We start from the raw sequence: 16,769 nt of genomic DNA, 5'->3' as shown, positions 1-16,769 counted from the left end.
GTCATATGTATAAAAGTTCGCTGTTTTTTTTGTTCGAGAGAGTGTACTTTCTAAGTCAGTATAACAACGGAAATCATACAGTCTGGAGTCGGTGCTAAAAATCATACATTTTGCCGAATACCAGTCAATGGTATGTTAATGGTGTTGAGAGTCACTAGACTCTACAGATGACTACCGCTAAGGTTATTTAAATTTCAGTCAACACCAACAGTCGTTTTCAGGAGTCAAGACTGCACTAACATGGACTATCTATATGTATGAATAGTCAACAATACGCCCGGGTTCCAACCAATCAGTTTAAAAAAGCAATAGTAATGTCAGTCAAATATATCTGTTGCTTGTGTCAACAGGAATATTATGAAATACAGTGTTACAGATGGTAAAAACAGCCTACGGGCTTATACAAACTACTACCTTCAGTTGAACATTTTCGCCAATCAATTCTTCACACTTTTTCTCGCTTTCAATTAATTTGTCATTTAACTGTTTTATTTCTTCTTTAACTTTCCGTTCTTCGTCATGTCGTAAGGTTTCGATCTCTGTCAACAAAATCAAGAGACATGTTTCTTATGTGCACATCATCATCATCATCACATCGTACACAGGTACACACAGGCACACACACGTACATGTTTCTTATGTGCACATCATCATCATTATCATCATCATCACATCGTACACAGGTACACACAGGTACATGTTTCTTATGTGCACATCATCATCATTATCACATCGTATACGCGTACACACAGGTACACACAGGTACACACAGGTACATGTAAAAATTGAACTAGAAACAGAGACAAACCTGCAACACGATCAAGGAGTCGTGAAACATCACCATCTTTAAGTTCTAACTCAGTCTGTTTTTCTTCACGAAAACTCGCAAACTTCTTCTTTAACTTTAAGAGGAGTTTCTTCGCGTTTGCAAGTTCATCGTCCGTAGTCTCTTTTTCTTTGATCATTTCTTTTAATTCTACGATTTCAGTTTCCTTTTCTAACAATTGAGCTTCCAGTAGTCCAACTTGTGATTCTTTTTCTTGAGCAACCTGACTCATATTTAGCAACTCTGTTTCTTTCTCTTGTAATACTGATCTCCCATCACATGAATTTAAATCATCATCTGTTGTAGATTGCTTCAATTTCATTATCTCCTTATCTTTCTCAGCGATACTATCTTGTAACTGAAACAATTCGGATACTCTTCCTTGCAAGTCATGTTGAAGGTCCATTATAATCGAATCCTTAGCTTCAACCAGCTCCTTTACGACACATTCCCTATTTTCAGCACTGCCATATAATCTCGCCAGTTCCAAATCCTTTGACTCAAGATTGCTCTGTAATTGTCCCATTGTTTCAATACTTTCCCGAAGATCGTGTATTTCGGTTTCCTTGAACTGAAGCATTCGTTGCAAACCAGCAATTTGGGATTCTTTAGATTGTAAAGTATCATCAAGGTTGTTAATAACTTCATCCTTTATTTCTCGTAGTTCCTTCATTGCTTCATTAGCTTGAACATTATTGGCTTGCACCGTGTCTAATTCTTTCGTCAACTTGTCTTTCCCTTCTTCTAGCTTTTCAATTTCAAACTTGAAGCGATTGCTATCATTCAAAGCCTCAGAAAGTGTGCTTTCTAAATCACGTATGTGTTCTTTATTATTATCAATTTGAGACTCAAGATGAGATATTGTATTACGAAGAGCTTCGCTGTCTTCACATTCACGTTGTAATTCAGTTTCAGATAATTTCAATTGCTCTTGCAATTCGCACTTTTGAGCATCGCGCTCTTCGATGAGAGATCTAAAATGATTGATTGACTACATGAGTTATTTATGCTGACGTAGTCAAACAGATACATAGTTTTATTGTTTACTTTAAGTTAATTTGAACTTGTATCTCCTAACTTCAGATACTAACAATAATATAAAACAATGTTCACCTGAGTTCATCCATTTCTTTAACCATCTCCTCAATTCTATTACGATTTCCAATATTTTCGGCCACGTGATGTTCCTCAACTTCCTTTTCACGGAACTTTTCAAGATCTTCTTCCATTTGCTCAATATGAGAACGAAGTGCATTTCTTTCCTACAAACATAAAATGACGAAAACATTCTTAAATTTATATAAATCAAATTCCATATAAATTTAAATGAAACCAATGACTAATTGCAATCATCCACGCTTCTTTACAGTCGTTAAAAGATGACATAAAATCTTTCTTAAAAATGTTTAAAAATGTCTTATAAATAACACTGAAGGCAGATTAGACATTTTCGGAAAAATGAGAGCTCAAGTCTAAAGCAAATGTATCTGGAGAGTTACAGTCGTAAACAGATATTAAACAAACCTTCGTAATGCTGTCTACTTTCCTTTCAAGCGATGATTTTTCATCCTCCAACAAGCGTATGACTTCGGCAAAGGATTCAGATGTAGCATTAATTGCTTGCATTGGTTCAATATTTGATTGAGTATTCTCCAACAAAACAGAAACATCATCGGTTACTGTGAGACAAAATATGTTAGTGTGTGTGATATCAACACCATTACAATATTACATGATGTCGAGTAAATATAAAAGTTGTGAACGGTATTCTTGTGTCCTGGAATAGGGAATAACAAATACATGATATTAGGGATTTGATAACAACTCCTGAATCTTAAGAATTCTTCAACATTGTACAAACATCACCCAAATTTAGTTATAGTGAAAATATTAGAAGTTCCAAAAATGACATTACCAATTAAAGGATGTTGTTGTTCATGGGTGGTAAACGCATGTACAAATATGGATAACAACAACACGAATACCTTCAACTTCCTCCGCCAGAGATTTGCTCTCTGGGACTTTCTCTTCATTATCCTTTTTGTCAGTTGCAAATATGAATTCTTCAAGGGCTTTCTTCAGTTCGGTACATCTAGCATCAGCTACCATCTTCTCTTCATGCAAACACTCAAGTTCTTTTTGTAATTCAAGATTTCTGTTCATTTCTTCGCCCAACTTTTCCTTCACTTCATTAAAACTTCGTTCAATCTCATCGACCTGAATAAAATTACATTTAAATGATGAAATGTTGTGAGCATAACAACATTATTACCAATTCAAAACAAGACCTTTTCATAGACTTCAGAGTTCTTCAGGTTATTAGCTTCAGGCTCATCAAAAGTTGACTCTACTTGGATAGAAGGTTCAGTAGAAGCAGCTACTTCACGTATAGTCTCGGGCTGAATTAAATCCTCGCGAATAGGTTGTTGTAAAGCCATTTCATTCATCTAAAACAGATACACAAATCTTGATGTCTATAAAGATTGTACCATATGATATCATTCATTTCTAAAGAGGTGCTTCATGTCACGTTTGCATGACGACCAAGTATATTCACTCAAAATCAACTCATAATCTACTCATCACACTTCTACAGTCCATTAACTCACCAGATCATTTAAACTTGTGACGTCTATAACAGGTTCGTTTGACAGTCTTTCTTCCTCAGGTTTTAGTATATCGATATTTCGAGCCGAGCCTTTTTCTTATAAGACTCGTCCATTTTAGCTTGAAGATTATCTAATTCAATTGATTTGTCATTCAATTCTCTCTCTTTAACTGCGAGTTGCTCCTTTAAATCTTCACAAACAGTTGTAAGTTGTTGCATTTGTTTCTTAGATGTCTGAAAAGATTCGTCCATTTTACCTTGGAGATTATCTAATTCAATTGATTGGTCGTTCAATTCTTTCTCTTTAACTGCGAGTTGTTCCTTTAGATCTTCACAAACAGTTTTAAGTTCTTGCATCTGCTTCTCAAATGTCTGGCAAGACTCGTCCATTTTACCTTGGAGATTATATAATTCAATTGATTGGTCGTTCAATTCTTTCTCTTTAACTGCGAGTTGTTCCTTTAGATCTTTACAAACAGTTGTAAGTTCTTGCATCTGTTTCTCAGATATCTCACAAGACTCGTCCATTTTACCTTGAAGATTATCTAATTCAATTGATCTGTCATTCAATTCTTTTTCTTTAACTACGAGTTGTTCCTTTAGATTTTCACAAACAGTTGTAAGTTCTTGTATTTGTTTCTCAGATGTCTGAAAAGATTCGTCCATTTTACCTTGAAGATTATCAAATTCAATTGATTTGTCATTCAATTCTTTCTCTTTAACTGCGAGTTGTTCCTTTAGATCTTCACAAACAGTTGTAAGTTCTTGTATTTGTTTCTCAGATGTCTGAAAAGATTCGTCCATTTTACCTTGAAGATTATCTAATTCAATTGATTTGTCATTCAATTTTTCTCTTTAACTGCGAGTTGTTCCTTTAGATCTTCACAAACAGTTGTAAGTTCTTGCATCTGTTTCTCAGATGTCTGAAAAGATTCGTCCATTTTACTTTGAAGATTATCAAATTCAATTGATTGGTCGTTCAATTCTTTCTCTTTAACTGCGAGTTGTTCCTTTAGATCTTCACAAACAGCTTTAAGTTCTTGCATTTGTTTCTCAGATGTCTGAAAAGATTCGTCCATTTTACCTTGGAGATTATCTAATTCAATTGATTGGTCATTCAATTCTTTCTCTTTAACTGCAAGTTGTTCCTTTAGATCTTCACAAACAGTTGTAAGTTCTTGCATTTGTTTCTCAGATGTCTGAAAAGATTCGTCCATTTTACCTTGAAGATTATCTAATTCAATTGATTGGTCATTCAATTCTTTCTCTTTAATTGCGAGTTTTTCCTCTAGATCTTCACAAACAGTTTTAAGTCCTTGCATTTGTTTCTCAGATGTCTGAAAAGATTCGTCCATTTTACCTTGAAGATTATCAAATTCAATTGATTTGTCATTCAATTCTTTCTCTTTAACTGCGAGTTGTTCCTTTAGATCTTCACAAACAGTTGCAAGTTCTTGCATCTGTTTCTCAGATGTCTGACGAGATTCGTCCATTTTACCTTGAAGATTATCTAATTCAATTGATTGGTCATTCAATTCTTTCTCTTTAACTGTGAGTTGCTCCTTTAGATCTTCAGAAACAGATGTAAGTTCTTGCATTTGTTTCTCAGATGTCTGAAAAGATTCGTCCATTTTACCTTGAAGATTATCTAATTCAATTGATCTGTCATTCAATTCTTTTTCTTTAACTGCAAGTTGTTCCTTTAGATTTTCACAAACAGTTGTAAGTTCTTGTTTTTGTTTCTCAGACGTCTGAAAAGATTCGTCCATTTTACATTGAAGATTATCTAATTCAACTGATTTGTCATTCAATCTTTTTCTTTAACTGCGAGTTGTTCCTTTAGATCTTCACAAACAGTTGTAAGTTCTTGCATCTGTTTCTCAGATATCTCACAAGACTCGTCCATTTTACCTTGAAGATTATCAAATTCAATTGATTTGTCATTCAATTCTTTCTCTTTAACTGCGAGTTGTTCCTTTAGATCTTCACAAACAGTCGTAAGTTCTTGCATCTGTTTCTCAGATATCTCACAAGACTCGTCCATTTTACCTTGAAGATTATCTAATTCAATTGATTTGTCATTCAATTCTTTCTCTTTAACTGCGAGTTGTTCCTTTAGATCTTCACAAACAGTTGTAAGTTCTTGCATCTGTTTCTCAGATGTCTGAAAAGATTCGTCCATTTTACCTTGAAGATTATCTAATTCAATTGATTTGTCATTCAATTCTTTTCTTTAACTGTGAGTTGTTCCTTTAGATCTTCACAAACAGTTGTAAGTTCTTGCATCTGTTTCTCAGATGTCTGAAAAGATTCGTCCATTTTACCTTGAAGATTATCTAATTCAATTGATTTGTCATTCAATTCTTTTTCTTTAACTGCAAGTTGTTCCTTTAGATCTTCACAAACAGTTGTAAGTTCTTGCATCTGTTTCTCAGATGTCTGAAAAGATTCGTCCATTTTACCTTGAAGATTATCAAATTCAATTGATTTGTCATTCAATTCTTTCTCTTTAACTGCAAGTTGTTCCTTTAGATCTTTACAAACAGTTGTAAGTTCTTGCATCTGTTTCTCAGATATCTGAAAAGATTCGTCCATTTTACCTTGAAGATTATCTAATTCAATTGATTTGTCATTCAATTCTTTTCTTTAACTGTGAGTTGTTCCTTTAGATCTTCACAAACAGTTGTAAGTTCTTGCATCTGTTTCTCAGATGTCTGAAAAGATTCGTCCATTTTACCTTGAAGATTATCTAATTCAATTGATTTGTCATTCAATCCTTTTTCTTTAACTGCGAGTTGTTCCTTTAGATCTTCACAAACAGTTGTAAGTTCTTGCATCTGTTTCTCAGATATCTCAAAAGAATCGTCCATTTTACCTTGAAGATTATCAAATTCAATTGATTTGTCATTCAATTCTTTCTCTTTAACTGCGAGTTGTTCCTTTAGATCTTCACAAACAGTTGTAAGTTCTTGCATCTGTTTCTCAGATATCTGAAAAGATTCGTCCATTTTACCTTGAAGATTATCTAATTCAATTGATTGGTCATTCAATTCTTTCTCTTTAACTGCGAGTTGTTCCTTTAGATCTTCACAAACAGTTGTAAGTTCTTGCATCTGTTTCTCAGATGTCTGAAAAGATTCGTCCATTTTACCTTGAAGATTATCTAATTCAATTGATTTGTCATTCAATTCTTTTCTTTAACTGCGAGTTGTTCCTTTAGATCTTCACAAACAGTTGTAAGTTCTTGCATCTGTTTCTCAGATGTCTGAAAAGATTCGTCCATTTTACCTTGAAGATTATCTAATTCAATTGATTTGTCATTCAATTCTTTTTCTTTAACTGCGAGTTGTTCCTTTAGATCTTCACAAACAGTTGTAAGTTCTTGCATCTGTTTCTCAGATGTCTGAAAAGATTCGTCCATTTTACCTTGAAGATTATCAAATTCAATTGATTTGTCATTCAATTCTTTCTCTTTAACTGCGAGTTGTTCCTTTAGATCTTCACAAACAGTTGTAAGTTCTTGCATCTGTTTCTCAGATATCTCACAAGACTCGTCCATTTTACCTTGAAGATTATCTAATTCAATTGATTTGTCATTCAATTCTTTTCTTTAACTGCGAGTTGTTCCTTTAGATCTTCACAAACAGTTGTAAGTTCTTGCATCTGTTTCTCAGATGTCTGAAAAGATTCGTCCATTTTACCTTGAAGATTATCTAATTCAATTGATTTGTCATTCAATTCTTTCTCTTTAACTGCGAGTTGTTCCTTTAGATCTTCACAAACAGTTGTAAGTTCTTGCATTTGTTTCTCAGATGTCTGAAAGATTCGTCCATTTTACCTTGGAGATTATCTAATTCAATTGATTTGTCATTCAATTCTTTCTCTTTAACTGCGAGTTGTTCCTTTAGATCTTCACAAACAGTTGTAAGTTCTTGCATTTGTTTCTCAGATGTCTGAAAAGATTCGTCCATTTTACATTGAAGATTATCTAATTCAATTGATTTGTCATTCAATTCTTTCTCTTTAACTGCAAGTTGTTCCTTTAGATCTTCACAAACAGTTGTAAGTTCTTGCATTTGTTTCTCAGATGTCTGAAAAGATTCGTCCATTTTACCTTGAAGATTATCTAATTCAATTGATTTGTCATTCAATTCTTTCTCTTTAACTGCAAGTTGTTCCTTTAGATCTTCACAAACAGTTGTAAGTTCTTGCATCTGTTTCTCAGATGTCTGAAAAGATTCGTCCATTTTACCTTGAAGATTATCTAATTCAATTGATTTGTCATTCAATTCTTTCTCTTTAACTGCGAGTTGTTCCTTTAGATCTTCACAAACAGTTGTAAGTTCTTGCATCTGTTTCTCAGATGTCTGACAAGATTCGTCCATTTTACCTTGAAGATTATCTAATTCAATTGATTTGTCATTCAATTCTTTCTCTTTAACTGCGAGTTGTTCCTTTAGATCTTCACAAACAGTTGTAAGTTCTTGCATCTGTTTCTCAGATGTCTGAAAAGATTCGTCCATTTTACCTTGAAGATTATCTAATTCAATTGATTTGTCATTCAATTCTTTCTCTTTAACTGCGAGTTTTCCTTTAGATCTTCACAAACAGTTGTAAGTTCTTGCATTTGTTTCTCAGATGTCTGAAAAGATTCGTCCATTTTACCTTGAAGATTATCAAATTCAATTGATTTGTCATTCAATTCTTTCTCTTTAACTGCAAGTTGTTCCTTTAGATCTTCACAAACAGTTGTAAGTTCTTGTATTTGTTTCTCAGATGTCTGAAAAGATTCGTCCATTTTACATTGAAGATTATCTAATTCAATTGATTTGTCATTCAATTCTTTCTCTTTAACTGCGAGTTGTTCCTTTAGATCTTCACAAACAGTTGTAAGTTCTTGCATCTGTTTCTCAGATATCTCACAAGACTCGTCCATTTTACCTTGGAGATTATCTAATTCAATTGATTTGTCATTCAATTCTTTCTCTTTAACTGCGAGTTGTTCCTTTAGATCTTCACAAACAATTTTAAGTTCTTGCATTTGTTTCTCAGATGTCTGAAAAGATTCCTCCATTTTACCTTGGAGATTATCAAATTCAGTTGATTTGTCATTCAATTCTTTCTCTTTAACTGCGAGTTGTTCCTTTAGATCTTCACAAACAGTTTTAAGTCCTTGCATTTGTTTCTCAGATGTCTGAAAAGATTCGTCCATTTTACCTTGAAGATTATCAAATTCAGTTGATTTGTCATTCAATTCTTTCTCTTTAACTGCAAGTTGTTCCTTTAGATCTAAGCGAAGTTTCTTTTCAATTTCAATTGCCGCATCTCCATCAGAAATCTTTATTTCATAATCTTTCCGACAAATGTCAATCTCTGCGAGGAGAAGGTTTTTTTCATTCGTAAACTCTTCGTTACATTTATCCAAAGTTGCTTGTACGTCGTTCATTTTTTTTATCAACGCATTGTTGTCTTGTGCAATATTAATGAAGTTCTCTTCTCTTTCTGCAAGCGTTTCTTCTAAGGTCAGGACAGTTTCTTTTAATGTCTCTGCCTCCTTTAAGACAACACTTAATTCTTCTGTTTTATTATCCTCAAATGTTCGAAATCTTTCTCTTAATTCGTTTATCAATTCATCTTTACTTGTCAATTTATCATTTAAGGAACTAACTTCGTTATCACGTTTCTGCAATAGGGACTGTTCCACTTTCTTGCCGATATCCAACTCTTCCTTCAGTATTTCATATTTCTCAACGATGTCTGTCAATTTTTTATTGCTTTCATTGTACTGTTCTTGCATTAAGAAGATCTCTTTATCTTTTAAAACAATTTTGTCAGCATTTTCCGAACGTAAAGTATTCAAGCAATCGATGTGATCTTGATCATTTTCTTTACTTTTATCTTTTTCTAGCTGCAATTCTTGTAAAGCCTTGCCTAGTTCAGTTTCTTTCTTTTCCATTTCTACTACATATCTAGCTTCTTCAATTTCAAACTTTTTTTTTGTTTGCAGAATTTCCTCAGTCAGTGTTTGATTTTGTTCAGCGAGTTCATGAATACGATTAACAGATTCCTCAAACTGTTGCTTTACCTCGTAAGTTTCGCTTTGAGCACTTTCAATTCGTTTATTTCTCTCAGTCAGCTCACTTTCTTTGCTACCTAGCAGACATTCTAATCTACCTCTATCTTCCAGTAACTTTTTATTCTCTCCTTGTAATATTTTAACATCCTCACTTACCCCATTCTCCAAAGATTTTATGTCCTCTTCTTTTTGTTTCATTTCTTCCTTCATATTGTCAACTTTTTCTTGGAAATCCGAAAGTTGTTTTTCCATATCTATTCTTGCCTCGTCTTTTTTCTCAATTTCTACATTGAGAACTTTAATTTCTTTCTCAAGGGTAGTTTTATCATTGAAGGAATTCTCAAATTTCTCATTAAACATCCGCTTTTCCTTCTCATGTGTTTCGTTTAACTCATTGATTTTATTCTCTTTAATGATAAGAGCTCTTTCTTGTTCGATAATTTTTTGTTCTTTTTCAGACATTTCCATCTCGTGTTTCTCAGAAAAAGATTTAAGTTCTTCCCGCACAGAGACCAATTGCGCAGTTAAATCGTGTTCCATCGCATCCATGCTTTCATGAACTCGCTGATTTTCTAAAACCAGATTTTCGACACGTTCCTGCAACTCCCCATTCAATACATTCAGTTCAGAAATCTTGGAGTCGCGTTCCTCTAACACTTTTTCCAAATTTTCAATTGTGTGCGATAATTCGGAAGCCTTTTCCAACACATCTTTATTTTCTGATAATTTCTCTGATCTTTCTTCCAGAAGTAATTTCGTGCTTTCCAAGTCGGTTAAAGTCTTTTTCAACTGTTCTTTCAGGTTCACTTGACTTTCTTCAACATTTTGCAAAATACTATCCTTATCATTTAATTGTTTTGCTAATTCCGATGTCTTCATCGTTTCTTGCTCAAGCTTCTCCCTCAAACTTTTCAGATCGTGCTCAGTTTGATGTCTCAACACAATTATGTTGTTATCCTTTTCATGTAAATCTTGTTGTAGTTTTTCAAAAGCTTTCTGTTTGGCATTCAGGTTCTCCTTAGTCTCCTGCAGTTGGTTTTCTAACATCTGAACAATTTTTTCGCCTTCTTCAGACATTCCTTTTTCTTTACCGGGATCAACAATAGGTCCCAGAGCCCTCTCCTGAATGGTTCTTTTTAGCACAGCAATTGCTTCGTCTTTCGACTAAGAAACATCAAATGCGCATGTTAAAATCAGTTCAGCTCTAACCAATAAAAACCGAATCAAGCCACCAGCTAAATCATACCTGTTCGAAGTAAAAACCTACTTGCATTATGAACGTTGAATTTTTATATGTTTTTAAGAACGCATTGATTATTGCAATAATTTATGTTCATTGCATATATGAGGTACACTTCACTACTCTGAGATAAGATAAAGGGAAACTCCCTGAAAAAGAGCCACGGATGCAACATTTTAAAACTACAAGTGTAATGTCATATATTAAAATAATATGTGTTTTCTGTTCAAATTACTTATATTGGTTGTAGTACTTCATGTACGTATTTTGTTCACTACTTTGCAGTCATAGAGTTCACAAAGTAAAGAACATGTGAAGTGAACTTAGTTAATCTTCATCGTGAAAAGGATGGTGAAAAACATATGATTTTAAATAAAGTTACCCTAAGATACATTAATTATCCATAGATACACTTTGTCAGGTCTCAATTATTGCAACCAAGATTGCGTGACAACAAAATTACAAGATAAAAATCACACAAGTGACGGGAGAGTTGGCCTAAAATACCGAACTTATGAAAGCATTAAGAACAGGCGAAAATGCGATGATGCAAAACAATGTGCAAAAATCATTCAATTATTGCGAGAATAAACATTTTTATGGTTCTTTTAAGCTTTCAATTAATTCAAAAATTGTTAACAATAAAAATGGCCCTCTAGCTCGTGAGCACTTGAATATCAAACCTTTGAATATGAAGAAGTTTAGTAATTTTATCAAAAGCAGTGCCAGTCACATAAAAGAAAATGAACAATTAACGATGGATAAGTGTTCGAACCTGAATTATATTGGCCTTTTCATCCACTTCCTCTCTCAACATATGTTCATTTTGCTTGTACGATATCTCCAATTGTGAAATTTCAGCACCAAGACTTTCCTTATTCATTCTCAATTTCTCGTCCCAGGCTTCCACCGCTTCGGCGTGCTTTAGTTCCAAGTCTTCTATTTTGTTGAGAAGATTATCACGCTCGAGAGAGAGTTGATTAAGCGCCGCAGTCTGTTCCTGCATCTGATGTTGAATATTTTCCAATGACTAAAAACAAAAATGGTTAGATTAAGCAAACGTAGTGTCACAAGTCACAAAATACAAAAACCAGTAGCTATAAAATGTCAGTGTTAAAACGATTCAAGTAACAGATAAACTACGTAGCAAATTATCAACCTTTTCTCGCGTCACAAGAACATTTTCTTTCTCTTTCAATTGTCTTTTGTAACGATCTACATCATCAGCAAAGGTGGTAATCTTCTCTTGTTGCGATTTAACCTGCTCTTGAAGAGCTAAAACAACGTCATCACTACCGCTACTGATGTCTTTACTCACTTGAAGTTGACTGATTACCTAGATAATAATCACGTGACATGACATGACGATGATTTTTAAAGATAACTAACTGTAAATACAGCCAACAAATCAAAAAAATAACAAGTTTAATGAATACTATTCTTTATTTCGTGAAATAATGCACTTCAGTTCTTAGTTTCACTTGATGATAATATAGAATTTTAAACATACACATCACACATGTATTGTGTTAAGTGATACAAAAGGATGCCAATTATTACATGGTGACCAAACCATTTATATACCTCATCTCTTGATCTGATCAATCTTTCTTTTGCTTCTATTTTATCACAAAGTTCTTGTATAGATTTATCTTTTTCCTCAACAATATGTTGCGTCTCTTCAAGTTTTGTTACCAAAGATGCATTATGTTGAATCTTTGCTGCAAGTTCGCCCATAACCTTCTCTTCGTTAATTCGTTTCTGTTCCCAAGTCTGCTTGCTTCGCTGCTCAGCATTTTCCAATTCATGAAGCAAATGTTGAAGATTCTTGTCTTTTTGCGCTAGCAAAAGTTCAAGTTCTTCTATTCGTTTGTCGGCATCATTAAACTAAAGAAAATTAAATAAAATGAATACGAACAAAAAGTTCCATCGTTTAAGGGCAGCCAAAGACCAGGTAAGTTGTCGTTTTTTCTAAGTCATTGCGTAGTTTCGCAATGCATTCTGGTATCACTTGAGGGTTTAAGGGCAGCCAAAGACCAGGTAAGTTGTCGTTTTTTCTAAGTCATTGCGTAGTTTCGCAATGCATTCTGGTATCACTTGAGGCAAACAAAACATTATCGAATCTTGCGAAATATACAGCGAGCAAACGAGGAATTTTCTTTAAATCTTAAATGTTTTAATGAAATGGGGAGCATTTTGATGACTGTTAGGGTTGAAAGCTACTTGTTTTTTTCGTGTGCTATTGCTCTGGTTGTTGACAGTGCATCAAAACGAAGTGCATCAGAAGGCATAATAAATGATTGTTGGTCACCTTTGACGCTTACCTGCTTAGCGAAAAAAAAACCCGATTTAACTTCACCTAATTAAAACTAAAATAAACATTACGTGTGTAGAAATGATTAATTTTATCAGTTCTACAACAGTAGTTTGACGTCCTTTTCTAATAAATAATGTTAGTTAAGAAATTATTAAACTTTAAATCACGTGTAAAAAGACAATCATTTTGCAATTTCGCTCTTTTCAACAATGCTTTGATTTTGCTTCCCTATGGATACCAGAATGTATTGCAAAACTGTGCAATGACTCGGAAATGGCAAATTAAGCATTTGGTCTTGAGATAGGCAAAATTGGTATTTGTGGATATAACATACACAAAAAGATGACAGCAAAAAAGTATTCTTCATTGTGGATAATAAAATATAATGTACAAACACACCTGTGACACAGAACTACTGTTAGACTGAGCATCTTTTTCTTTTTCAGTAGAAAGCTCCTAATTAAACACGCATTAAAATAAATTTCTTCAAACTTATTTATTTAAAACATAAGGTAGTTATTCACATAATCATTTTACAGTTAAAAATACATTTTACCTGAATTTCCCTATCTTTCTCTGCTAATTGTTCCATTAAGTATAATCATTTTGCAATTAAAAATATATTTTACCTGAATTTCCCTATCTTTCTCTGCTAATTGTTCCATTAAGTATAATCATTTTACAATTAAAAATATATTTTACCTGAATTTCCCTATCTTTCTCTGCTAATTGTTCCATTAAGTTTTCAACCTGTTCTTGTAGACCTGACAACGAATGTGAATAATCACTTTCATTCTCTGACTCTGTTGGATTTCTCTGCAGTTTCTTCAACTCATTCTAAAATAGTGTCGATAAGTTAATAATCTGAAGAGTAATTTTTCTTAAAGACAACAAACAAAGAAAAGAAATATGATTTGGAATTTGTTTTCCCTACACTTTTCAACTTACTTTACTTACGTTGAATTGAGCTTAAGTAAAGTGAGTTGAAAAGTGCAGGCAAAACAAATTTCTAATCACTTATGTTGATGTTGACTGAGGTTTTTGACAACATTAACACCAACATTCCACCTCTTAAATCTCTTTACATCATGAAAAATCTACATCTACATCTGCAATGATTTTTGCATGTTCAAAACATTCATTTTATTAAAATAAATATCTACATGCAATATTATTAATTATGTTGACTAAATGAAAAAAACATATTAGTAAAGAAAAAAATGTCAATGATCCACAACAGCATATTTTATTACTGAGATCTTTAAAAATCAATTCTTCATAATAAGGCAAGTCTATGCCAGCTACTTACAATGACCAAAAACAAATGCATTCTAATATCTATGAAATGTTACGGGCAACTATTATGAACCATAATTTCATGAATTAGCATGCCTAAAATTCATATAGAATATAAAACATGTAGCAAATATTTTGGCAATTGTTATTTACAACATTGTGCATGAAATAAAACATAGTCCAAAGAAATTTATACACCTTGTAAATTCAAATTCAATGATTCAAAGATTGTGTCGTGCATGAAAAATAGGTCAATTGCCATTGACTATAACAATTTAATTGGATCGAAAAATGTTGTGAGATAGTTTAATGCGCAAATCCTACCAATGATCCTGGCTCTATATACATAAACAATTTATTTGTGAAAAAAAATATATCTTCTCTAAAAAACTGTTTAAATTAAACAACCTAGTACAGTGTGTCGTACACTAGAAGTAATAATGAAATATCCAATGTTCAAAGGTCATAAAAAGGGAAACATCTAGAAGCAACATATTGTTATAATTTCAATGTCTCGTCATTTTGCTAAGCATAAATATACATCATTTTACACATCATTGTTACAAACACACAGTTATTCGCATGATGAGAAATTGCGATATTTTTAACAGCAAAACCTGCACAATTATGCACCCGTGGGATAAACAGAGCTATCATGCATTGAAATTTTAACAATTGGGTGATTTCTAATGATCGTGTACTGTGCCCTGTGTATTTGACAAATCAATAACTTGACGTGTCGATGACGATACATCAATTAATTAAATAAATTTCAACCAAACCTCCTTATCTCGCAGTAGTTTCTTGAATTCGCGATTAATATCCTCATTTCGGCTTTCAGCTTCATGCAAAGCTTTTTTAAGGTTTTCTATTACTGCTTTAGAGTTTTCCTAAACGCATTTAAACCACATAGTAATAAATGGATAATTCAGAACTGAGCAATAAACGGTATCACATTATGTGGTAATATACATACTTTTTCACTTGAATTCTTTTCATCTTCAGCACCAGACGTATCCAGTCTATCTTGCACAAATTCAGACAATCTTCCCCACATTTTATTGCAGAAATACCATCATATTAACGGAAATACTTCATTGCAATTAAAGTAGCCATATTGGAGCTCGCGCATATCTCGTGGAGAACACGTAATAAAAAGCCACGTTGCAGGGTAATCTTTACCCAACTGTCCCAACAATACACCCACCCCTAAAGCTTTCCAATGGAGAGAATTCATATCTTCCCATCTAGTCCAATTAACCTGTTAGTTTGGTCCTTGCCCATCATGTAAAGGCTTGTTATAACACTCAACATTTATCTTTCAAAGGAAACTTTTTTTATGTTTCCAAGCTATATTTACAATTGACAAGATAATTACATAAGAAATCATGTTGACATTGTTCTTAAGGTGTAAATATATCAAAGAATGATATTTCGACATGCTACAGACTTGCTAATGATTAAATACAAAAAATTTATAAGATATGAATTATCAATTACAGTAGCATATATGTACATAAAATATTTAATTATTCAATCATAAAATTTACAACAAAATTTTGTTAGTTGTTGGTAAATTTTCACAATACCAATGACACAATATTTAACCAATGATAATTTTATCTTTACAGAGAGTTTTGATTGATGAAGTTTCGTCGAATTTTCAACATATTTTTAAAGCTATCTATGTCCAAGTCATTTATACAAGTGACAACTTGTGGAACAAGAATTAGTGAGCATTCATCTTTTTTCACCATTTCTCCAATAAATTGGTAATAGCTACCTAATGCAAAATAAAATGGCTCTATTTTTTCTGTGCTGACAATCAGTTTCTCTCCAGACGTATCCATCAATGTTGCTAGCTGTCTCTGGATATCGTGCACAATAACACTAAAATTAGATCAATGTATTTTTTTCATTACCTGCATGGCTCAAATCGGTCCAAACTCACAAACCAACAATGTGTAAGCATCATTTAATGTTGCTCAAACTCAAACTTCTAATTACAAGTTACAATGTTCATGTTCTTTCATTTCGTACGTTTAACTGCTAATTTCTAATTAAGATTTCTACTTTTATGATAAGTATTGAGTAAAAGAGGCGTTTGATTGTCTACTTTGAAGCACTTGACAAAATAAAAGTTTACCTACCGTCCCCACGTTCTTACAACATAATCCTCATGCACAAGTTTCAATGAATTGATTTCTTTAATGCTCAAAATATGAGAATGTGTTGTTACATCTGGGGTGAATTTCAACATGCTTTCGATGACATCCATACTTTCGACGTTCGCCATTATCATCGCTTGAGCCTGCGATGATCTTAGCGAAAAGTTTCAAAACACAACCACAAAGTAAAAGTACATAATGTGCGCAAATAAACGTATAAATTTCCATATATCCATAA

General features: G+C 33.1%; 3 protein-coding genes across 3 annotated transcripts in view; all 3 read right to left on the bottom strand.

Moving 5' to 3' along the window:
- LOC124439377 (nesprin-2-like) overlaps nt 1–16,769 on the bottom strand; it is a 35,775-nt gene that overhangs the window by 14,187 nt on the left and 4,819 nt on the right. The window contains 22 exon segments of the mRNA XM_046989600.1: nt 415–539; nt 809–1,800; nt 1,940–2,088; nt 2,351–2,505; nt 2,812–3,043; nt 3,115–3,273; nt 3,525–4,220; nt 4,280–5,252; nt 5,306–5,621; nt 5,663–6,073; nt 6,172–6,597; nt 6,723–7,010; nt 7,136–7,207; nt 7,273–7,962; nt 8,004–10,674; nt 11,526–11,780; nt 11,910–12,086; nt 12,335–12,637; nt 13,467–13,523; nt 13,770–13,904; nt 15,146–15,253; nt 15,340–15,497. Coding sequence (XP_046845556.1) covers nt 415–539; nt 809–1,800; nt 1,940–2,088; nt 2,351–2,505; nt 2,812–3,043; nt 3,115–3,273; nt 3,525–4,220; nt 4,280–5,252; nt 5,306–5,621; nt 5,663–6,073; nt 6,172–6,597; nt 6,723–7,010; nt 7,136–7,207; nt 7,273–7,962; nt 8,004–10,674; nt 11,526–11,780; nt 11,910–12,086; nt 12,335–12,637; nt 13,467–13,523; nt 13,770–13,904; nt 15,146–15,253; nt 15,340–15,420 — 9,471 coding nt within the window. The 5' untranslated portion in view covers nt 15,421–15,497.
- Nucleotides 6,418–7,202, bottom strand: LOC124439506 (interaptin-like). The gene has a single exon (XM_046989748.1). The coding sequence runs from the start codon at nt 6,991–6,993 to the stop codon at nt 6,619–6,621; it is 375 nt and encodes a 124-aa protein (XP_046845704.1). The 5' UTR covers nt 6,994–7,202; the 3' UTR covers nt 6,418–6,618.
- LOC124439505 (CST complex subunit TEN1-like) lies at nt 15,677–16,713 on the bottom strand. The gene is made up of 2 exons (XM_046989747.1): nt 16,514–16,713; nt 15,677–16,253 (listed from the first exon to the last, which is right to left on the bottom strand). Exons 1-2 carry the CDS (start codon nt 16,663–16,665, stop codon nt 15,989–15,991), a joined length of 417 nt encoding a protein of 138 aa, XP_046845703.1. The 5' UTR covers nt 16,666–16,713; the 3' UTR covers nt 15,677–15,988.

This window comes from Xenia sp. Carnegie-2017, unplaced genomic scaffold (assembly GCF_021976095.1).
Source record: "Xenia sp. Carnegie-2017 unplaced genomic scaffold, XeniaSp_v1 HiC_scaffold_19, whole genome shotgun sequence".
Lineage (NCBI taxonomy): Eukaryota > Metazoa > Cnidaria > Anthozoa > Malacalcyonacea > Xeniidae > Xenia > Xenia sp. Carnegie-2017.
The sequence above is the reverse complement of the archived record's forward strand: the minus strand, read 5'-3'. Positions and strand labels throughout refer to the sequence as shown.